This window comes from Hyaena hyaena, unplaced genomic scaffold, assembly GCF_003009895.1.
Source record: "Hyaena hyaena isolate Hyena2069 unplaced genomic scaffold, ASM300989v1 scaffold_819, whole genome shotgun sequence".
NCBI classification, from domain to species: Eukaryota; Metazoa; Chordata; class Mammalia; order Carnivora; family Hyaenidae; genus Hyaena; species Hyaena hyaena.
In genome coordinates, this window is record NW_024081453.1 from 807,283 (window position 1) to 832,228 (window position 24,946).

At 39.6% G+C, this 24,946-nt stretch overlaps 1 protein-coding gene across 3 annotated transcripts in view; it reads left to right on the forward strand.

The window, feature by feature from the left end:
• Window positions 1-7,563: 7,563 nt before the first annotated feature.
• Window positions 7,564-24,946, forward strand: part of CARNMT1 (carnosine N-methyltransferase 1) — a 34,435-nt gene continuing 17,052 nt past the window's right edge. The window contains exons 1-3 of one of the 3 annotated variants that reach the window (XM_039219464.1): window positions 7,564-7,952; window positions 15,354-15,549; window positions 16,383-16,546. In XM_039219464.1, coding sequence (XP_039075395.1) covers window positions 7,717-7,952; window positions 15,354-15,549; window positions 16,383-16,546 — 596 coding nt within the window. In that variant the 5' untranslated portion in view covers window positions 7,564-7,716. Of the gene's footprint in view, window positions 7,953-7,988; window positions 8,543-9,938; window positions 9,969-15,353; window positions 15,550-16,382; window positions 16,547-24,946 lie in introns of those variants that run through there. The other 2 variants (XM_039219465.1, XM_039219466.1) reach the window with 2 other exon arrangements.

Sequence of the window (24,946 nt, forward strand, 5' to 3'; positions counted from 1 at the left end):
GTCTCCCCACCCCCTCTCTGCCCCTCCCCTGCTCATACTCTGGCTCTCTCTGTCTGAAAAATAAATAAACATTAACAAAAAACTTTTTTTAATGTGCATACAATGATTGCAAGTGGCTCTTGGCTCTTGTGATTAAGAATATAAAGAATCAGAAAAAGTACACGGAAACCGTTTATAGGTGTCATATCTCTACTTTTATAGGGGAGAGTGTGCTTGTTATTTTAAGACCAAATGATGCTCTCCTTCATCTAGATCCAGCTACTGGAACAAAGAATACAAAAGCAAAACAAGCTAGTTCTAAGACAAACACTAGACTCATAAAGAGCAGAATTAGTAGAGGAATTCCAAGAATAAAAATCATAAATCCTAGAACGATGATGATGATTATACAGGAACTCTGTTAGTGAGCCAAGAAAGGCCGAAGCAGCCTTTTCCTTTTTCCATGAGATCCTTAGGTCGATAGCAGTCGGAGTCTGTTGATAGAAAATCAAGATATTTCACATAAAGCGTTCGAAGTAGTTCCTCTCTGCAAATGCACGCCTTGGGCAATCTAGTCTCTCAGTTTGGGTTAGCAAAATCTGCATTCTTCTTGCCCACCTAGAATGTTAAGTCTCTGTAAACAATTATTTGCAAGTTAATAAGGTTTCCCAAAGTAAAAGGACTCCTTAAATCTTATTTAAGGATAAACAAGAACAAATCCAGTACAGGCAGTAGATTCAGTGGTTAATAGTTTCTTTGGGGTTTTGTAGACTTGCTTCCACATCAGGGCTTTACCATTTAATAGCTGTATGACTTTGATAGAGTCCCTTGAAGTCTTTTTAGTGTTCTCATCTGTTTAAAAAAGAAGGATGATAATGCTATTGTATTAAATTACATGCAATTATATATGTACAGCATATATATATTAGCACAGCACCTGGCACTTAATTCATTTATTTATTTCACAAAATGGGTTTAGAAAATCTTTCCATGCCAGGCACTGGGCTCAGTGGTGGGGACACGGTCATGAACAAAACAAATACGCCTCCCAGCCTCAAACAAGTTATACTTCAAAGTGGGTAAAACAGCCGATTAAATGGCCAATCAACATGATATATAAATATGAACTTCCAATGAGATATCTTCTCATTGTGTAAGTATAATTTGTACATGAAGAGGCCCACAGGTTTCCAAGCCTGTATTTTCAAACATTTAATTGTTATGAAATCAACTTGAGAATAATGAGGGAATACATCATTGACACACCAGGAAAACTAAGGGATGCTTTCATTAACCATTTTACGTAAGGCAGGAACACAAGTTTGGACTTCTTGTTCAGAGCATAAAACACGTAATTTCTTCCTTTCAATTCATCATGTTGATCCACTCTATATCTGAGTGAAAGATCAGCTTTGGAAATGGTATGCAGAAATCCTATGCTAGAAACAAAGGTACATACAAACATATGTAGTGTGTATGTATGTGTGTGTGTATTTATAAGTATATATATGTGTATTTATAAAGTTTACTTAAATGTATTTAAAAAAATTTTTTTTTAATGTTTTATTTATTTCTAGGAGAGAGGGAGAGAGACAGCGTGAGCAGGGGTGGGCCAGGGAGAGAGGGAGTCACAGACCGAAACAGGCTCCAGGCTCTGAGCTGGCAGTCAGCACAGAGCCCGACGTGGGGCTTGAACCCACGAACCGCGAGATCATGACCTAAGCAAAAGTCGGACGCTTAACCGACTAAGCCACACAGGCGCCCCTACTTAAATATATTTTTGAGAAAGACAGAGCAAGCAGAGGAGAGGCAGAGTAAGAGGGAGAGAGACAATCCTAAGCAGGCTCCCTGCTGTCAGCCGGGAAGCTGAAGTGAGGCTCAATCTCACAAACCTTGAGATTGTGACCTGAGCCAAAATCAAGAGTTGGACACTCCACCGAGTGAGCCACCCAGACATCCCTGGATACCAAGGTATTTGAAAAAAAAGTTTTTTTTAAATAGGCAAACAGAGCAGAAAAAGAAAAAAATATAAACATAGAAAACCGCAGATATAAAACTCGCTAACCAACAGCATTTCTTTGGAGAGGACTGCTTGAAATCGAAGGATTGTGCTTATGAAACGATTTCTGAATCATAGAATGTTAGGGCTAGAAGGATCTTTTAAGAAAAGTAGTCCAATTGTTTCATTTCAAAAATGAGGACATAGTCCAGGGAGGTTAGCTGACTTCCTTAAGGTCATATACCTGCTTGCATCAGTGTCAATATCCGAGCCTAGAAGCCCTAAGCCAGATCTGGTGTTTTTGCTCTGTACTGCTCTGCTCCTTGTCACCTGCACCCGGTCAACCAGTGCTGACTACAGCGTTCGTCAGTGACACACAAATAGTCATCCTGGCCGTGACGTAGATTAGCTCTCTGAATACCCTCCTTCCACTTTCCTGAATGCCTTCCTTTAGAGGTTAGAAAGTGAAAAAAACACGTTCCCCACCCTTCTTTGTAACTTGTTCTCATTTGGGAGGCAGAAGCGAGCATCACCTTAAGTGATGGCCACGTATGGGAAAACGTGATCTTAGGCAGAAGCATTGGTGTTTATAGCATAGGTTTTATTATCTGATCCTTAACATTATAATTAATGGATGGTGGGCAGTGGTGGAATTGGTGTCCATTAAAACACTTTCCTTTGGAACAACAGGCATTGAGCTATATTATTTCCATATAGCAGGTGAGGCTCAAGTCCCAGGGCTTCCTAAAAATTATGTGTGCTAGCATTTCAGTAAATTATTTTCTGCTTAAAGTAGCTAGAATGGACTCTGTTGTCTGCTGCTAAGAAATCCGACTTGAGTTGAGTGGTTTCCAACAGAATCTTAGTGATAAAAGAAAGCCCTTTATGTCACTATTAAGAAGAACATTGAAATTAGGCAACTTGAGTCTGAGGCCTGAGAATAGGGAGGCTGAAGGTGTCAGTCCAGGTCTGAGTCTGAAAGCTTGAGAACCCAAAGCTCTGATGTCCAATGGCAGAAGAAGTTGATCGTTTCAGTCCGAGCCAATTCACCCTTCCTCTGCTTTTTTTAAATTTTTTTATATTTTTTTGTTCTACTCAGGCCCCCAGAGGTTTGGATGGTTCCCACCTGCACTGATGAGAATGATCTTTACTCAGTCTATGACTCATATGGTAATCCACTTTGGAGACATCCTCACAGATACACCCAGAAGTCATGTTTTAACAGCGGATTGGGAGTATCTCTCAATCCTGTCAAGTTGAAACATAAAATTAACCATTACAGAAATTCAATATCAAGTAGTGCTACGTGCTCTGAAGAAAAAAGTCGATAAGGGGGCCAGGGCGTACATGGAAAAAAAAAGTTGTCTTCTAATAACAAATCAGTTGTGATAGGTTCACCCAAGGAATACCTCATGGCATGAAAATGAACCAACTGTAGCTCTACACACAGCATGTGTAAAACTTTGAAACATAGTATTGAGTAAAAGAAGCAAGAAATGATTCCATGAAAAAACAATCAGACTAAATCCGAACTTTGGGATATTCTGCGGGTCTCATGGTCTAGTTTCTAAAAAACCCAAACCCAAACCAAACCAAAACAAAGCAAAAAAACCCCCCCCAAAAAACAAAAAAAAACCAACCAAACCAAACAAACAAAAAACCCCCGCCATGATAACAAGACAGGAAGAGGGAAGGAAGTGGGATCTTGAGGAATAAAAGAGATACAGGAGTCATGATGTTTTGAGTTTTAACAACAGACTACAAAAAGACATCTTTGAGGCGATCAGGGAAATTTGAGTAAGAACTAGGTATTAGAGGCTATTAAGATTGATCATTAATTTTTCTTGGTAGAATAATGACATGATGCTTATCTTTTTGAAGTTCCTCTCAGATATGCACACTGATGTTTGCATGGGAAGAACAATATAATGTCTGAGAACACCCTTCCAAAACAATCAACAAGAGGAGGTTAGGTGAAACAAGGTTACAAAACATTGGGTGAAGGATTGTAATACTATAGTAGATTGCTTATGTTATTGCCTCTACTCTTATTTCAGTTTGAAAATTTCCATAATCCCAATTTTTTAAATGAAAAAAGTATTTAATTTACTTAGAAACCTCTTCTGGGCTTACATGTAAAACTATCTGTAAGAATTAAGTAGAAATCACACTTGTGTGTGATCTTATGTGTCATTCTGAAGACCTTTTGTTTTGAGATTATTGTAGATTCATATGCAGTTGCAAGAAATAATTCAGAAAGATTTCGTATACTCTTTTTAAAAAATATTTATTTTGAGAGAGAGAGAGAGAGCGAGCATGAGCAGGGGAGGGGCAGAGAGAGAGGGAGACACAGAATCTGAAGCAGGCTCCAGGCTCTGAGCCGTCCACACAGAGCCTGATGCGGGGCTCGAATCCACGAACTGTGAGATCATGACCTGAGCTGAAGTCTGACGCTTAACCGACTGAGCTACCCAGGCGCCTCAGATTTCGTATAGTCTTGACCCCAATGGCACAATATCACAATCAGGAAGTTGACATTGATACAATTGATTGATCTTATTCAATTTCACCACTTTGTTATGTATCCATTTATGTACATATGGCATATATATTAGTTTCTGTGCAATTTTATCAAAGCATAGATTTGTGTGACCTCCACCACGGTCAAGAGACAGAACAGTTCTATCAAAAGATTCTCTTGTACTACCTTTTTATCTCCACAGACACCACTCTTACCCTCAAACCTCTGGCAGCCACTAATCTGTTCTCCAGCTCTATAGTTTTGTCATTTCAAGACAAAATATATACATGAAAATATACAGTATGTGTAATCCTTTGAGATTTTCTTGCAACTCACCATAATTCTTTTGAGATTCACCTAAGGTATATTTTTATTTGTTTTTTAGAATAATCTCTACATCCAATGTGGGGCTCAAACACACATTCCCAAAATCAAGAGTTGCATGCTCCACTGTCTGAGCCAGCCAGGCGCCCCTCAGCTGAGTTACTGAGTGCATAAATAAATCATTCCTTTTCTCATTGCTGAGTAAGTATCTTATAGTATGGATGTGCTCCACTCTGTTTAACCATTCATCTACTAACACTCATTTGGGTTGTTACTAAATTTTGGCTTTTACAAATAAAACTACCATGACCTTTCATGTAAATTAGGTTTTGTGTGAACACATTTTTTTCATTTCCCCAGGAGAGATGTCTAAGAGTGTAATGACTGGATCGTATAGTATGCACATGTTCAGTTTTGTAAGAAAGTGCTATACTGTTTCCCGCAGTGGCTTTTCCATTTTCCATTCCCATTAGCAATGTATGAACATATGAGTGTGCAAACTTTAACTGCTTCACTAATAGTTCTTCAGAATAGCTAAAGAAAGAGTAATCTGATGAAAATATTTCCGCCCAAATGGCCCCATGGTTTGGGAAGATTTCTATAGGAGGCCCACATTGTAAAGAAGTTAGGTCAAGGAAGTCCTAAAAGTGCTTTGAAACAAGGCCAAAAATTTATCCTAGAGACTTCTGAAAGGAAAGGAGAAAACTAACATTTATAGAGCAGAAATACCAAGGCATTCTCATTCTTTATCTCATTCATTCCTCAGATGACCCTGTAAGAAGGGTAATATGCCCATTCTACAAATAATAGTCAAGGTCTCAAGTAACTTTTCAAACAGTTACAGTTACCAATGGGCAAAGCAAGACTAAACAGCCCAGCTTCTAGCTCAGTGCCAGAAGCAGAGGAGGGAAGCAACACATTTGTTGAAAAGACTGAATGAATAGATAAGTGTCAGTTCTGCTATTTGTGTCTCCCTCGGCAAGACCATTTCTCTGAGTCTGCGTCTTCGTCTGTTAAAGGAAGACAAGAATAACACCTTCAAAGAGTAGTGAACAAAGGAGGTGATATGAAAAAAAAAACCGGAAACATGTAAAATATTAAAAAAATGTTAGCACAATATTCTAAAAGTACAGTCAGTGTCATAACCAAATCCCGATAAAATACAGGCACAAGAGTTAGGTGGGTGGGTGTAGTGCCAGTAAGTACCCTGTGGATCACCTAATGTCTGTTTCCCCGAGTATCCTTATCTGTGAAATCACAATTGAGATTAAGGTGGAGCACCTTAATGACACGGACCCTAAGATTCTCACTAGGTAATGAGATAGAACCAAGCAAACCTCGACATAGGAAATTCATTTGAAAATATTTATTATACCTCCCAGGATGATGAAAAGTGTATTGCTATCATTATCCACGGCATTCTGGCCTATATCAGTTAGGTCATCGAGACCTGTATCAGTGCATCAAAATTATTACATATGTAATTTGTATATTTGTATATGCATTTATATATGAAAACAGTATTGGTAACAGTAAATAATGAGAATATATATATATATATATATATATAACTTCCGAATACCAGTCTCTAAGAAAAATATGCACTGGATAGAAGTGGAAGAATGGGCAAGGAATTGATATATTATGTCTGTGTAGGGAATAAGACTGGCTAAAAGGGTAAAGAAACTTCAAATTTGTAACTCTTTGCATTTTCCCTTTGAATTTTGCATAATATATTACTATATTACTATTCAAAAATACTGTAACATTTTATAAAAATCTTGGATAAAATTGTAACATTAACATAGACTAACTACAGGACTTTTTAAAGCATTGCTTTTAAATTATTAAAATCGGAAAATATGAAACCACTTCCTTTTCAATATCATTGTGGGCTTTTACCGAATTGATGGTCTCTGGGCATATTTAACTCTTCTAAATAAAGCAATCTTCCCCTTTTAGCACATTTTTAAAGACTGCTGAATGGTAGATAAAATGGAACAAAATGAGTTACTTCCTAGGAATAAAACATCTGTTTTAACTAAGAGCTCAGAAGTAATGAGGCAAAAAGTGTACAGAGGCGAAGAAGAGAAAGAAGTTAAGGCCAGCATTGCCAAGGGCCATCGCTGGAAGCTGCCAGCACCAGCGCTGTGGCATGACGGCTCATGTGCACTTTGGTGGTCATCCAACGCGCGGGGACTAGACAGAGTTTGGTGCCAACATGTTTTTCATCGGCTACCATCACCAGTCAAGGCGGGATTAGGATTTTCGCAAACCCCTAAACACTGAAAAGATGATGGTGTCTCTCTCCCCTATGTAGCTACAAATGGAGATATATGTAGAAAATAAATTACAATTTAAATTAGGGGGAACGCAAGACCGTCCCTCTAGATTTACTTAGATAAAAATTCTTAATAAAGTCATCAAAGCTGACCATTTTTTTCTGATTTTCCCTCCTTTAGACTTAGTCCAACTGCTTGTTCCAAAACCCAGCACTCGCAGGCTCTTAAGCGCAAGCCACGCCGAGCGCCGCAGGTGCCAGCCCCACCCCAGGGATCCCCTCCGTCGCTCCGCCCACCTGACCCTTCGCCCCGCCCATTGGGCGCGCCGTCGTTACGGCAGCGCGCGGTCGCCGAAGCCCGGCAGCAAATGAGCGCAGGCGGCCGCGGCCCTCCGCCGTACCCTCGCATGCGCATGCGCGCTCGTGCCGGGCGCTCCCGAAGCCCTGGCGGAGCCCGGCGCGGATGGAGGCCTGAGGGCGGCGGGGGCGGAGCGCACCGCGAGCGGGGGGCATGTCCGCGGCGGGCGCCGTCTAGAGGAAGGCCGAGCAGCCGCCACCACGCTCTCAGTCGCGGCGAGACGCAAGCGAGCCAGGCCTCGGGCCGCGGCGGCGATGCAGCGACGGCGGCGCCCTCCGCCGCCCGCTTCTCAGCTGCCCGAGGGCTGCGGGGGAGGCGGCGGCGGCCGCGGCGGGAGCGAGGAGGTGGAAGTGCAGTTCTCCGCCGGGCGTTTGGCCTCAGCCGCGGCGGTTTCGGCGGCGGCGGCGGCCGCGCGCAGCACCGAGGACGAGGAGGAGCGGCTCGAGCGCGAGCACTTCTGGAAGATCATTAATGCCTTCCGCTACTACGGGTAAGAAGCCCGTGGCGGACCCCGGCGCAGCCCATCGAGGTGCCCGCCGGTTGCGGCGGAGCCGCCGGAACGGGGGCGCCCGCCGCGCTCGCCCTCGGCCGCCACGCCTCCGGGGCCCCCGGACCGGGCCGCCAGATGTGACCTCCGGGCCCCCGAGTCACCTCGTACCACCTTAGCCCCTCCCGGCCCTGCACAGCCGCGTGTCTGCCGCGCCGTCCGCTTGCTGCTCAGCCTCGTGTCTTCCAGCCTCGGGATCAGATTAGCTCTCTTGCCTTCCATCCCTCGTTAAAGGTTTGGCTTTGAGGCCGGTGGGGGTGACCGGAAAAGTGCTGTTAACAATTGCAGATAGAAGATGATGGTGGTAAAATCGTCCAGTGCTGGGCATGATCTGTATGTGTTGTCGATGTCCTCCAAACTGAACACACGGAGAACCCAAGTTCACCTACACGTGGGATGCCGTAGGACGAATTTTCCCAAACTGTTGGCCAGTTCTCGTGAGAGCTGCGTTAAGATTTCCATCCCAGTCCCCCTGGCGCTTTGAACGTACAGGCACATTAGTGGTGAATGATGGCGCTCAAGGTCTTTAACTGGTGGGTGAAATTAAGGCCGGAGGTGGTCCGGATGCTCTAAAATTCTTTAAGTATAAAGAGGGCGATGAGAGAAGGCACAGCAAAGAACCGCATATATGATCTTTTCTTCTGCAGATATGCATCGAATTCTTACTGTGGGCTGGGCACGGTGGTAGGAACTCCCTAACGTCCACTTTTCTTTCTCTTTTTAGATAGATGTTAAAATAGCTTAGTCACAAAATTAGAATTCCACGATCTGAAAGGGACTTAGGTTTTCAGGTAAATATAGCACTTCCATTCGTGTGAAGAGATGAGTCCGCCGACGTCTGTGTTCTGAGCCTGCAGTTGGAAGGAGATAGACAGACATGACCTGTACAAGTAAAACTGTTGTTCCCTTAGATAGGCTTCTGCTGTCCTTTATGCAAACTTTTTTTTATTGCTTGGCTGTGACCTCTTCAAGGGCAGGGACTGAGCCTTATTTATTTTTGTGCCACCAGTGCTTGGCATATGTTGTTGAAGCTCTATTTTTAACAAATAAGACAAGTAGTAGCAAAGAAATACATTTGTCCTTCCCAAGTAGTCTGTGAATTTGTGACAGGCCGGTAGTTTGTTACTATTTTGCATTTGGAAACTTGCTTAATAAAAGCTTAAAGTTCTTTGGAATCTGACACCATTGGTAACATGAATTTTGGAAAATGCAGAGATTTTGATGAAATACTTTACTGATTAAACCCAGGCACAGGAACTGGGGACTGCATTACTTATGGACCCCAAAAGGGAACTAACTAGTATGGGTATATTACTTAGTGTCAACACAGGGAGGAAGGCAGAAAACCACAGAACTGAGTTTGATGCATGTATTGTGCCTTCAAGAATCACCACAGGGAGGGGAAAGAGCTGCCCTTAGGGTTAGGGAGCTAGGAGAAGTAGGTACAGAAAAGTCTGGTACATTTTACTGTTGAAAATTCTAGAAAGGATATTGGAATCTGTTCTGGAAATACAGTGAATACAGTGGACCTGATTAGTTAAAATGTGTGTTTGTGCAGGGTCGTATATAAAATTAATATTTATGATTAGGTATCAGATGGGCCTTTTGGGGGGCCCTGGGGACAACAGGGACCTTGGATCTGGAACGAGGGCTCCAATGTGGCAATAGAGAGAAGAGTGCTTGCGTGAATGTTCTGTTGGTTGTGATATAGATTCCTGTACTCAGCCTTCTGGTTAATGTGGGATTAAGGACAACTTCATTTTTAAAAAAACAATCCTTTTTATGTGTGTGTACTCTTTTTTTTTTTTTTTTTAATTTATTTATTTTGAGAGAGAGAGAGAAAGGAAAGAATCCCAAGCAGTCAGTGAGGAGCCCAACGCAAGGCTTGATCTCGTTACAGTGAGATCATGACCTGACCCGAAACCAAGAGTCGGACACTTAACTGACTGAGCCACCCAGGTGCTCCCAGTGTGTACTCTCTTGATGAAACGTTGAGATAGACTGAAAATAGTGTTAAAAATACCTTTTAAAAATATCACTTGAAGGACTAGGGGTTATGGAAAGCATTTTGTAGCACAAAACACTCTGAGTTGTTATATTCCAACATTTTATGATCTTATAGACTTTCACTGTTCAGTACCATAGTCACTAATCACATCTTGCTAAATTTAAGCTTAAATTAATTAAAACTTACTAAAATTTAAAGTTCATTTCCCTAGTCTCACTGGCCACCTTTCAAGTGCATTTCAAACGTGGCTGGTGTCTGCCATGTGGACAGTGCAGATGTAAGCCTTCCCATCCCTGCAGTGAGTTTGGATGGACAATCCTATTCTGAGCCTTTAGCAAGTACTTCTCAATTTCGAAGAGTTTCCTTTTACTGCTAAATGTTTTTTAGTTATTATATAGGGGACTTAGACTGAAAGTCACAGGGCAAGAAGTGTCTTGAAGAATGTTTTTCCAACAGCTCCAATTTTGTATTTCCTACAGATTTTACATAGATGATATGTTTTGACTAAGGCAAAAATGATTAGGGCATTGTGGCAATAGCAAAAAAAAAAAAATTATTAGTCCTAAAATGAATGAAGATATCTAATATGTAGAAGATACTACAGTTGAAAAATCAAAGGTCTTGTCAGAAACATCCTGCTTTTAAAAATAGTAGGTTGGTGAGATTTAGAAAATGGAATTGTAGAGTTCTTCCGTGCAGGTGAAGGAATAGTCCTATAAAGAGGTGAACAGCTTGCTCAGGCTTACACAACCAAATTGTGGTAGAACCTGGCCTGAAATCCAGAATTATTCACTAAGATTTTACCCTGCATTAGAAAGCAGGGATGCTTACTAAGACAATTTTAACCGTGAGTTTTTAATAAATATTTAAAGTGGATTGAGACAGACTTTCCTTCTGAAAAGATAGGCTTTCCTGTTTTGGAATTCTAGAGTAGTTCAGCGGGTGCAGAGGAATGGGTCTGTGACCTTGGCCCTTGGCTCAGTCCCGGTATCAGACCCACCCTGATGAAAGGAGACTAAATCAGAGTTGGAGTCAATGCCGAGACACTCCTTCTGTAGAGAGCTGAAGGTAGAGATACCCCAGGGAATAAGGGCTGCTCATTCTGCTTTCTCCCCTCAGCCACCAGAGGATATGGCCTCTTGCCTTGAGTTGAGAACCAAGGAGAGCCTGAAGGTTGTAAACCATTCCTTAAAAGCAGGCTTGGGAAACTCTTTAAAGGGCCAGGCAATGACTATTTTTAAGATTGAAAGGCTAGGTAGTCTCTGTTACAACTATTTAACTCTGCTCTGTGTGGAAGCAGCTACAGGCAGTATGTGAACAGTTGGGCGTGGCTGTGTTCCAGTAACACTCCTTATAAAATGGGCCTAGTAGCCACAGGGGCCATGGTTTGCCCGTCCCTTCCTTCAGGTACATTGGTAGGGTAAGCATTTCCAGAACGGTGAAGTTAGCCCCATTTAAAATAATGAGTAGACTCTTTTCTCAACTTTTTTTTTTTTTTAATTTTTTTTTTTTTTAATGTTTTATTTCTAGGAGAGAGAGAGAGACAGCGTGAGCAGGGGAGGGTCAGAGAGAGAAGGAGTCACAGACTGAAACAGGCTCCAGGCTCTGAGCTGGCAGTCAGCACAGAGCCCGACGCGGGGCTCGAACCCACGAACCGCGAGATCATGACCTAAGCGGAAGTCGGACGCTTAACCGACTAAGCCACCCAGGCGCCCCTCTTTTCTCAACTTCTAAGACCTCCCTTATTTCAAGAGAGACACTGTGGGTGTCCCGGGCAGTTTTGCACACCATTAGATAATCAAGGGTTGAGAGATCTGCAGCCTCTCCTCCTGCTCTGTGTACTCCATCCCATACACCAGTCCAAAACTTACCTCAACTACCCTGCAAACGTGGAAATTAAGTAGTCTTCACCGAGCATCAAAAATGGCACTTAGGGAACATAACTGAATGTGTACTCATTGCTGTTTGTGTATGCTGAAGTCTGGAGATTCAGTGGGGACAAGACTGTATGTTAGAATTCATTGGGAGTGGTAGACTGAGGCTGGGTACAGCATCCCCAGGGAGCAGGCCTCTTAGGAATCTTGGGGAGACCTAATGAGGGCCTAGGGGAGGTGGTGATTTGCAGACAGTTTATGGACTGGAATCAAAAGGATCTGGGGCTTGTGACTGGGATCTGTGAGGAGAGGCGTTTTAGGATGACTCATTTGTTTCTGACCTGAGTGGACTTGCAGTGTCCCATCATGCATCCATACTGCCATTAGCCAGTACCACTCATCAGCCATATAGGCAGAAGTGCAAGGTTTCTTGGAGGGGTGATCGTGTGCTAGGTTCAGTGTGTCTGTGTTGAATTTTGAGGTGTGCCAAGAGAGAGGTTGAGAGGCATCCGGTGGCCAAGAGTGCTAGAAACGAAGTACTGTGAGACTGTTTTAACCAGTTGACCGCGAGCCATAAACCTTCACAACTCTGCTGTTTGCCTGGCACATTCTGGTCACTTTTAAATTGTTCTTCAGTGTCATAATCTATTTTATAGGAATGCAAGCTGATGCAGTCTTTCTGAAAATCACTTTGTATTAAAAACCTGAAAAATACTTATTCTTTCTTTTAAAAATTTTTTCTAAGTTTATTTATTTTTGAGACAGAGACAGTGTGAGCAGGGTATGTAAGGGCAGAGAGAGAATCCCAAGCTGACTCTGAGCTGTTAGCACAGAGCCCGATATAGGGCTCGAACCCACGAAACTCTGAGATCACAACCTGAGCTGAAAGCAAGAGTCAGACACTTCTCTCACTGAGCCACCCAGGCGCCCCTACTTATTCTTTCTAACCTGGTAATTCTTCTTTTGGGAATTTGTAGTATTTTTTTCCCCTGAAATAAAGACCCATTTAGAACACAGAAAGTTTATCATGTAGACAAGTGAAAGTATCTAGATGTCCAGTGTTTGGGAAATAACTAAGTAAATTTTGGTTGCATAGATGGGATAATGAACACTTATTATGTAGTCTTTTGCCCTGTAGTCATTAGAGAACTTTGTTCTGATCTGGGAAAATTCTTTTGATACAGATGAAGGATTACAGTTGCTTCTAGAAAGTTGGTGTGCATGTGAATCATTTGGAAATCTTGTGAAAAGGCAGATTACATTTCAGTAGGTCTTCGGTGGAGCGTCAGATTCTTCATTTCCAGTTGTTCCTAAGTGATCTGCTGTTCTGTGTATCACGTTTTGACTAGAAAAGCACTTTGTCTTAACAACAGGAGAAATATGCCAAAAAGTTAGTGATTGCCTCTGGAAGAGGAATTATTAGTAGCTTTTTTTCCTAGAGGACTTTTACTTCTCTACATTTCTTTTTTTTGTATTTTCACTGTGAACATATCGATTATGCAGATGAGATATACCTACCATATTTGAGCTATGTCTCAGGCCCTGGGCTAAGTGATGTGTGTGCAGTATTTTGCTACATTTTCAGTGAAATCCATTGGGTTGGCAGAGGAGTATTACGGTAGCTACCTCATGGAATTTTATGGAGATTTTTCAGAATAATCCATGTTTAGTGACTTTTGATGTAGGGCCTGGCTTTTATTAAATCTCAGTAAATGTTAGTTTCTGTCATCATCATCATCGTTGTTGTTACGTAGTATCTTGTTTTGTATATGACATGGTTGGGGCACAGAGGAAGGAAGTAACTCTCCAAGGGTCACATAGCAAATAGGTAGTGTAACCTGGATATCAGTCCATATATGTGTTCTGAACCCAGAGCTCGCTATTATGCTGTCTCCAGGGGGGAAAGCAAACAGCGATGCAGTCCTTGTTGCCTTCATCTCTTCATGTTACTCTGCCATTCCCCCCCCTTGCCCTTAACCCCTACGGCCACCACACAGAAGCTTCTAAAACCATGGCCAGGTTGTTGCTTTAGTCAAGAGCTGCCTCAGAACTTATTACTATTCAGAAATTAGTGATTAGCATAAAAATGAGACAATTATTTGGATGAATAGAAAGATTCAGTCAACCAAATGAAAAAGTGTTTTTCATGATCATTTAGTAAGGAGTAAATGCCAACGCACGTTTTGAAGAAACAAACGTTTACTTCCTTGTTTGTATGTATAAAATGTAATGACACAGTGAATACCCAGGAATCTTAACACCTCGTTTAAAAAAACATCCTTTCCCTTTCCCTTCAAAGAACATCACTTTATTGAATTTTCATTTCCTTGCTTTCCTTGTGGTTTTTCTACCTGTATTCAGCCCCTGTAACGTATTGTTTATTTTTATACAAGATGCAATTGTACATCATGTATTTTTTCTGCAACTTGATTTTTTCAACAAATATTTAGATTCATGAGTTTTATCCAGATTATTGTGTATAGTTATAGTCTATTAATTTAATTGCATTCCATTGTATGATTATACTGTACTTCATTCATTTTTCTGGTGATGGACTGTTAGGTTGTTTGCAGATTTCTTGTTTGTTACTGATAACAGTGCTATTAAGAAGATAGTGTTGTGGAACCTGTTTGAAAGTTTCTTGAGTATGTGTCTAGGACTATAATTGCTATGTCATAGGGAGTGTGCATATTAAGCTCTACTGGGTAATGCTAAATTATTTTCCAGAGTGGTTGTGCTAATTTATGCACCTACCATCAATCAGTATATATACGTATTTATACTTACATATTCCTATAGTCAGGCTTTTAGATTTTGCACATCTGGTTAATGTAAAATGGCATTCATTGCAAATGTATTATTCAACTTTTTAAAATGAGGGTTTTGTTTTTCAGATTTTATAAATAATCCCCAAAGTGACCTTTAGAGTTATCTGGAAACTTCTGGAATGCAAATTATGAATAATATGTACATTTCATTTTTTTGTTTACTACTTTTGTAGTACATAAGATCTTTTGTGATTTTTAAAAATTTACCTTGGTTGGCTCTTAGTTAATTTTAAAACACAGTTTGTGTATTCTAAAGTAATCTCAGAGCAGTATTCTGCTACTGAGAGAGAAATTTAAAGCAGTCAACTAGTTTGCTGAAAATTTTAAGTTTGGAAATTAAAATCATAAAAATAAACTCATTGTGTGTTATTCCTCTTCATGTTTTCTTTTACCCCCCAAAATGGTGCAAATGTTTACTTTGCTAGCTATCAACTCTTTCTCTTTTCTTTGCCTAAAGAATTTGTAATAAGGTGAAAACATAAAGTTGATATCCTTTAAGAAACCAAAAAATTGTAAATAACAGGACAGTATCCAACATTATAAAGGAATAATTATACAGAAAGACAACCTTAAAATAAGATTGGCCCTGATGAGAATTCTTTTGCCAATTTAAAAAACACCTTTTATGTTTTAGCACCAGTATGCATGAGCGAGTGAACCGAACAGAAAGACAATTTCGATCACTTCCAGATAACCAACAGAAACTACTTCCTCAGTTTCTTCTTCACTTGGACAAGATTCGGAAATGCATTGATCATAATCAAGAAATACTACTGACCATTGTGAATGATTGCATACATATGTTTGAAAATAAAGAATATGGAGAAGATGTATGTGAAAGTTTGTTCTATTTTTCATTTTAGGGTTTAACTTCTGTCTTTAGAGGTCTTTATCTTTCTGGATTTCACTTTTATATTTTGCATGAGTCATTTGCTCTACTCAGAGAATGTTTTCACTTATGTGTTCAGGCATTTGATTAGGCTTAACAGGATAGTGTGCCAGAAACTGGGTTTGTTCACTGATTTTTTTCCCCTAAAATTAGTAAGATAATTGGTGCCACATGGATATACATTTCACAGAGTATTCGGACTGTTCTAGTGGATAGAGTTAGTGACTTAGATTTTTGTGATCTTCAATAGCTGTGTAAAATTAATTTCCCTTGCTAAACTCATCTTCAGTATCTTGTATCTATTGATATTTATCTTTTACTTTAAGAAATGATTTTCACTTATAAATCTCAAGGGACTGGCAGTAATAGAAACTGAAGTCCTCCTTTTGTATCCACAGGAGAGATACAGTTGGGCCACTCCACTGTGAGCCTTTCCATGCTGCCACATCAGTGACCCGGAGGGACTTTCTTCCCTCTCTTAGAGAGACATGTTCCGTCCCCATAGCAGCTCATTTCTGGTCCTCTCCTGAGTAAGGACTGCTTAATTATATGGTGGTTTCATCATTAATGGACCTTAATCTATTGAGGGTAGAAGTGAGACCACCAAGCTCTTTTCATTTAGGATCTCAAGCTGCACTTGAACCCCGGTTGAGGTGAGAGGCTAGTGATTTATCCACTAACCCATCTATATGGCCCCTCAGTAGCCTGTCTGTTTGACCGTATCCAGGGTTGATTTCTTTGTCAGAAGCTAATTGAGTTCTGTTTTTTAAACAGGGGAATGGAAAGATTATGCCAGCGTCTACGTTTGACATGGATAAATTAAAATCCACACTGAAACAGTTTGTGAGAGACTGGAGTGAAACTGGGAAAGCAGAAAGGGAAGCCTGCTACCAGCCAATCATTAAAGAAATTTTAAAAAATTTTCCAAAAGAGAGATGGTAAATAGTATCTTATTTTTAACCTATTTCTTTAAAGATAAGCACCAAGTTTTTCTATAAGAAATTTCACAGTCTTGATTCATTCTTACAGTTGCTGTGTGCCTGTAGTTTTTCATATATGGATGTGTGGTGTTGTGTATGTTCTTAAATGCCTTGTGTGACATTGTGGTTAATATTTTGAATATTCTTTGCCCTAGCACTTAATCACTGTAGAAATTAGTAAGATTAGATTGAATGTTCATTATCAATGATATTTTCTTTTTATAATTTGCCTATGGCAAAGCCAAAAGCTTTAGACAAATTTAATTTTCCTTATTATGACAAACTTGTAAGTAAATGGGGGGATTTTTAGCTTAGAGCAGAGATTCATAACATTTTTGTGTCATGAAAAACCTAAGCAGGCTACTTTTCTGAGTAACATTTATGAATGGATAAAATAGAAGGCATAAGATTACCAAGAAACCAATTTCAAGTACAGCTATAAAAATATTTAAAAAGCAAACTTGTGCTATATCATGCTTTGTTTCCTGTATCACATTGAATCAGATCTAGCAGCAAGTATAATTACTGTACTTTAAAAATACCAGTCTATGTGTTATTTTGAGAATCTCAACAGTTTCAAAATAACAGATAAGTTGCATGCATTTTACACTTATATACTCTCCCTACTAACCAATTCTTAACATTTTACATTTAATGCATTATTTCTTCTTCCTATATCCTTCCCCGGTTCCCCTGCTTTGTAAGTATGTCGAAAACCACATATATGCATAGCTACTTATTTAAACCATTTGAGAGATCAATCTGTGTGTACATCATGGTGTTATTTTTTTTACTTCTTAATACTCCAGGGTTCATTTCTGAAGAACGAGGATATACATACACACAGTGTGGTTATCGGGTTGAGGACAGTGTAATACTGTCTTCTGATATAGAGTTTATTAGGTTTTGTAAATTATCCTGAAAATGTTCTTTATAACATTTCTCTTTCTAGTCTAGATCCAGCCCTGGATGTTGTATAACATTTATTTCATTACAGTATTTTAGTTTTTAATCTAGAAAGGTTCCCTGGCCTTTCTTTGTCTTTCCTAGACGTTGACATGTGTGAAGAATACAAGGAAGTTATTTTATAGACTCTTCCTCAGTTTGAGATTATCTGATGTTTCTTCATGAGTGAATCTGGATTATATGTCCTTTTCAAAATAGTATGTAATTGATGTGTTCTTTTCAGGATGTCACATTTGGAGTAGTACAATGTCTGTTAGTCCATCAGTGATGATTTTAATTTTGATTACACATTCAGAATGTCATTCAGTTTCTCTACTGTTCAGTTACTATTTCTCCTCTTACAACTAATAAACAGTTTCTGGGGAGACACTTTGAGACCATGCAGTTAATTTCCTGCTCCTCCTCAAACGTTCTCTGCCTTAGAATTGTCAGCCATTGAGGATTCCTGCATGAACTAATCTGTCCTCTGACGGTTATGAAATGGTGATTTTCTAACTATAATTATCAGTCAGCATTCTACTGTATCTATAAACTATTACCTGAAAGGACCAGTGGTTCCTATTTTATTCAGTGAGTTACGATCCATTATTATTGGTTTGTTGTTCAAATTGCCTCCGATTTAGCCAGCAGGAGTCCCTTGAGGTTGGCTCCTCTGTCCTTTCCCCATGGTCCAATTGTTTTTTAGCACTTCCTTATTTCTCTGGCACAGTAAGATATTTTAGTACCATTGTATCTTCCTGACTTTAATCTTGGAATTGGATGTTTTTCCAAGGACCCAGTTCCTTTAATGTGGAATGGAATATAGAAACCAAGATCTGGCCCTGAGCATTTTTATTGTTACTAAGATGTCACTGCTTCTGAGCCTTTTGGTGGATAGAACACACACACACACAAACACACACACACACACATACACACACACACAATCATTAGTTCATGTGAATCCCTTCAATTCCAGTCTAACCCCAAAGGTTTCCTTCTTGGCTTCCCTGTTCTCTCTGTCTGCCTTTTTCCTCAGGAAGAACCCTGCCTTCTGACAGCATCAGTACATGTACTCATTCCCTCAGTCCTACAATCACATGTTTTCAGAATTGCTCTCCTCATACCACTATGAAAAACAGATTACCCACATGAGTTTAGGATTTGCTAGCAATTATTTTTTTCCCCTTAACTAAGGGTATTCCCAAAAGTATTCTTCACAAGTTACTCAGATTAGCTTCTCTTCAGCCCCCTATCCTCAGTGTGGTTGTGTTTAATTTGAAACTCAGTACGTCAAGGTTTGTTTCTCTTTGTTTCAGTTTTTAGGGTTGTTCTGTCCTCCCCCCATTTTCCATCCTTGCTGATTTATAGTTAATTTTTGATTCATGAGCTGTCAGCTATCAATTTGTGATATTCAGAAAAAGTGTCATTCTCTTCCCTGTTCCTTTGATAGTCCGTCTCTTCAACCCCTCATTCTTAGCCCCACACCCTATGTAGGTAATCAGTATCATTGATTTCTTGTTTGTCCTTGTATTAATTTTTTGTTTCCTATGAATGTAAACAGAGGTTTTCTTCTTAATTACCTCCTTTTTTCATACACAAAATGTAGCAGCCTGTATATTTTATGTTGCATTCTGCTTTTTTCACTTAACATTTTATCCTAGAAATAGCCAATTATTGGGGTACCTCCTGACTGGATCAGTCAGTAGAGCATGTGACTCTTAATCTCAGCGTTGTGAATTTGGGCCCCATGTTGGGTGTGGAAATTACATAATGTTACAGTTGATAACCACATGCATGTGTAGTTTTGTACTGTTGGAAGTGTATCTTTAGTGTAAATTCTTAGACATGGAATTACTGAACCTAAATGCATATGGCGTGCTAAGTGTATTGGTTACCTGTTGCTGTAAAAGACATTACCACAAATTTAACTGCTTAAAACAGACACACTTTTCATTTCACATTTTCTGTGGGTCAGAAGTCTGGGCCTAGCTTAATTGGGTCCTTGGTGTAGGATCTTTTAAAGGTTATAGTCAGGATGTCTAGTGGGCTGTGTTTTCATCTGGTGGCTTGACTGTGGAAATATCTGCTTCCATGTGCACTCATGTTGTTGGCAGAATCCATTTCATTGGGGTTGTAGGACTGAGGCCCCTGGCTTCCTGTTGACTGCTGTGGGAGCCTGCCTCAGCAGTTTTGTCTTGCGAGCTTTCCCCAAGGGGTCACTTTGTTCGCCAGGCTGGCAAGAAAAGTCTTTAGAAGCCTTCACTGGTGTGTTTATAATGTGATGTTATCACACGGGTGACTGTTGGTTAGAAGAAGCAAGTCATAAATCCTGCACACACTAAAGGGAACGGATTGCAAAAACGCGTGAACACCAGTAGGTGGGGCCCAACTTAGGGTCTGTGCCACAGTTATTGCCACATATCCTTATAAGGTTTGTACTGTTTCACCTTCTCGTCAGCAGTGTACGAAATTGCCTGTTTACTCACAGCCTTGCCACACACACTGTATTATCAGGCTTGTGAACTTTTGCCAATCTACGGGTAGAGAATCATATCTTGGCCTACTTCTTATTTGCCTTTCTCTTATTATGAATGAACTTGACTAGTCTAATATGTTTAAGGGCCATTTTGTACCTAGTTTTGAGAAATACAGATTGGTGTTTTTCCCAAAGTTGAGGTGAAATGCATATAAATGATGTAACAGTTTTAAACACTTTGGTGATATTTAGTAAATTAACAGTATTGTGTATCCATCATCTCTTACAGAATTTGAAAACACTTTCATCAGCCCACAATAAATTCCATACCCCTGAAGCGGTTACTCCCCATTCTCCTTACCCCACCTCTGACCTCTGTCCGAAGTTTACGATGAGGTGCCTAGATGTGGTTTTCTTTGAATTTATCCGGCGTGGGCTTGGTTTTGCTTTGGGAGGCTTGGGTAGATATGTAGCGCCAAATCAAAAATTGTTCTTATTTCTTTCCCTTTTGGGACTGAATAGTATGTATAAGAAACTGCTTGACATGGTCTCTAAGGTGTCACATGGCTCTTTTCCCACTAACTGTTTCTATATTTTAGTTTGGATAGTTTCTATTTCTATTGGATAGTATCTACTTGAATTTCACTAATTCTTTATTATGCCAATCAGTTGATAAACCCATTGAAAGACTTTTTTAACTCTGATACCGAATTAAAAATATTTCTACTACCTCCATTACACTACATTTCTGTGTGTTCTCTCTGTGCTGACATTTCCTGTTTTGTACATGTAATCTACCTTTTCCACTTGATGCTTTAATGTATTTTTTATTTTTTTAATGTTTATTTTTGAGAGAGATAGATACACACATAAACTGAGTGTGAGTGGGGGAGGGGCAGTGAGAGAGGGAGACATAGAATCCAAAGCAGGCTCCAGACTCTGAGCTGTCAGCATAGAGGCAGACGTGGGCCTCAAACTCACAAATCGTGAGATAATGACCTGAGCTAAAGTTGGATGCTTAACCGACTGAGCTACCCAGGCACCCTTGCAGTTTTCTATAAATAGGTTCATGACATCTGCAAATAGAGATGGATTTTTACCTCTTCCTTTCCCACTTGAATAGCTCTGGCCAGAACTTCTGGCACAGTGTTAAATAGCAGTGATGAAACGGGGCATCCTTATCATGTTCTGGGTCTTTCTTTCATTATTGAACATGATGTTGTTAGCTGTAGGTTTTTCGCAAATACCGCTTACAATGAGGAATCTTCCCTCTATTCCTAGTGTCCTGAGCATTTTTTAAAAAATTTTTTTATAGTTTTTTATTTTGGAGACAGAGAGAGAGGGAGACACAGAATCTGAAGCAGGCTCCAGGCTCTGAGCTGTCAGCACAGACCCCGACGTGGGGCTCGAATCCACAAACTGTGAGATCATGACCTGAGCAGAAGTCGGATGCTCAACCGACTGAGCCACCCAGGCGCCCCTGAGCGTTTTTATCAAGAAAGAATGTTGCATTTTATCAAATACCGCTTCTGTGCCAAGTGAAAAAATCCTCTTTCTTTCCTTTGTTCTATTAATGTGATATGTTACGTTGATTGGTTTTCTTATATTGAACCATTCTTGCGTTTGTGACATAAATTTCCATTTGGTCATGGTGAATAATCCTTTTATTTATTTATTATTATTTTTTAAAATAATTTTTTAATGTTTGTTTATTTTTGAGAGAAAGAGAGAGAAGGAGTGCGAGCCGGGGAGGGGCAGAGAGAGAGGGAGACACAGAGTGTGAAGTGGAGTCCAGGCTCTGAGCTGCCAGCATAGCTGTCAGCTGTTTGACATGGGGCTCAAACCCATGAACTGTGAGATCATGACCTGAGCCGAAATCAGACACTTAACCGACTGACTGAGCCCCCAAAGTGCCCCTGAATAATCCTTTTAATATGTTCTTGGGTTCAGTTTGCTAATATTTTGTTGAGGATTTTTACATTTGTAAAAAGGGTATTATTGATCTGTTCTCTTTTTGTTTTGTGAAAATTCTTGTGAATTTTCTTTTCCCGTGATGTTGTTACCTGATTTTGGTATCAGGATAATGTTGGCCTCATAGAATGAGTTAGGAAGTGGGTTCTTTAACTTTTTGAAAGTTTGAGAAGAAATGGTGTTCATTTGTCATTAAGTATTTAATAGGATTCACCTCTAAAACCATCTGGTCCATGGCTTTTCTTTATTGGGAGACACCTTTACCTCTTTGACTATGGAATATTGAGGTGGCAGTGTTGAAATAGGCCTTTAATTTTTCTTCTTCCTCAATAATGCTTGTTTTGAAAACTGAAGGCTCAAGTTTGAATAAATAGCTAAAAATCAGTTCTTAAAGGCTATTCTTGTTTACTTTAATACATGCTACAGGTTATCTTTTTATCCTACATTGGGAAAGCAGTTGGTTATGCGTCCAGTTCTTGATTTCAGCTCAGGGTCGTGATCTTGCGGTTTGTGAGTTTGAGCCCTGCATCAGACTCCATGCTGACTGTACAGATCCTGTTTGGGATTCTCTCTCTCCCCCCTCTTTCTCTCTTTGCTTCTCTCACATGCATGCTCTCTCTCTCTTAAAATAAATGAGTAAACTTAAAAAAGAATTAGGATATAATCTCTTGTTTTCTTATTTTTCATAAATGTTTCAGCTTTATGCACTTTTACAAACATTGATATATTATAGATTATATTGTAGGATGTTAGATTCATAAAGTTTCTAGTTGGTGCTATCTGTCAATGTATATATTCAGTGCTCTGCTCTAAAACTAATATGTAATAGCTGAATAGCTTCTATAAACATAAAGTCCAGGTATTTCTCAAAATTCAAATAATTTGTTATTGAAAAGTAGGTTATGAAGTAAGACTATTTATAATTGGAAATTACCAAATTCTGGGTATTTTTGTAAAGCTGAATGCCAAATGCTTATGTCAGCATCATTTCTAGTACTTTCAACATGACTTTGTTCATACTCATTTAGTCACAGTCAGTGAATCATGTGTATTACCATGGTGTCCAGTCCACATAACAATGTCAGTTCTAGGGGCACCTGGGAGGCTCAGTTGGTTAATCCTCCATCTTCAGCTCAAGTCATGATCTTGCAGTTCATGAATTGGAACCCGACGTCAGGCTCTGTGCTGACAGCTCAGAGCCTGGAGTCTGCTTTGGATTCTGTGTGTCTCCCTCTGTCTCTGCCTTTACCTCGCTCATGCTCTGTCTCTGTCTTTCTCAAATATAAATAAAATGTTAAAAAAAAAAAAGTCAGTCATATGATAGGGCATGTCATTGTTAAAGGTCCCTGGTGAACTAATACAGAACATAATTTACTGTTATGTATCTACTATTTTATTATTATTATTATCATCATCATCATGATTATTATTGCTACTGAGAGAAAGAATGTGGACTGCTAAGAAAAGGATGGGTTAACTCTTAGTGATTGTAATAGTTTGTTTTAAAATAAAATAATAATTAAATGATTTTTATTTGATAAAACATATCACAGTATTCAAAAATTTAAAACTTAACAGGATTTAAAGTCTCTTTCCCATAACTGTTCCCCAGCTACCCATTTTCGTCCCTGAAAGTAATCAATATTATAAAAGTAGACTGGTGTGTTTAAACTTCAAATGGAGTGTGCCAAAGTATTTGTCAGATTTCTTTTTTTGTGTGCCATTCTTGGACCCAATGGGACCTTTCATTATCTTTTCCTATGTGTCATTCGTTTTGCTTGTTTAATGTAGGTTGGTTTCCCTATAGTTGGGAAGATGAGCTGTCACAGAACCTTACAAACATGCAGCTAATAAAACAGTAAGGTCAATATCCATACTAAAGTCGTGACTTTGCCATACAAAAGTAACCCCTTAGTCCTTGAGAAGGGACATTAATTACAGCCCTTCAGAGTCCAGGTTGATTCTTAGGTAAATCTTGGTCAGCTTTGCATCTCAGAGAAATTTCCAGGACCCTATTTATGCCACAGCAAGTACATGGGAATCTGAAGTCATTACACTTTAGGCTGGATTTGACTCTGATTTATGGCCGCTTGTGTTCTTTCTTTTTGAAATTTTAGCGAAGGCCTTTTCTAACTGAGCTGTCGATAAAAGATAATGTACTTAAATATGCATAGAGTTAACTATACCTGTGATCATTAAAATATTTTTTTCCTATGGAAACACCTTGTCATTAGTTTGTCCAATTTGTCTCTGTTTAGAGTTTTTATTTTTATTTATTTATTATTTGTTTGTTTAGAGCTTTTATTTATTTATTTTTTTTTTAAATATTTTTTATTTATTTCTAGGAGAGAGAGAGAGAGACAGACAGCGTGAGCAGGGGAGGGTCAGAGAGAGAGGGAGACACAGACTCTGAAATAGGCTCCAGGCTCCAAGCTGGCAGTCAGCACAGAGCCAGACGCGGGGCTCGAACCCACGAACCGCGAGATCATGACCTAAGCGAAAGTCGGACGCTTAACCGACTAAGCCACCCAGGCGCCCCTGTTTAGAGCTTTTAAATGCCTGAGTTTGCAAGCACAAGCAGCTTTGAAGCCACAGATAGACATGTGTATTGGGGTCTCTTTGTTAATTAAGGAAATGCTATTTTAATTGTGCTGCATGCTGACCATTTCAATAGTTATTAGCCTCTAGTCTGCTTTGGTTTTAAATAGATTTGGACTCTGCTTTAGTGAGCAGTTGCTCCTTGAATTAGCAATGTAATTTTAAGCTTTGTTCTTAAATATGAACATAAGTACAGAAACATTTCAGTAGGTGGTCTAAACCGAATGTATTGAGAGTTTTAATTTTTCAAGTGACTATCTAATCATTTAATCATTTGAATTTAAGAATTTTGTGCTATAAAGTTTATAGTTGCTAAGGAAAGAGAGTCTTAAGTTTGAGTCCTACCCGAGATGAAAAATCACAAC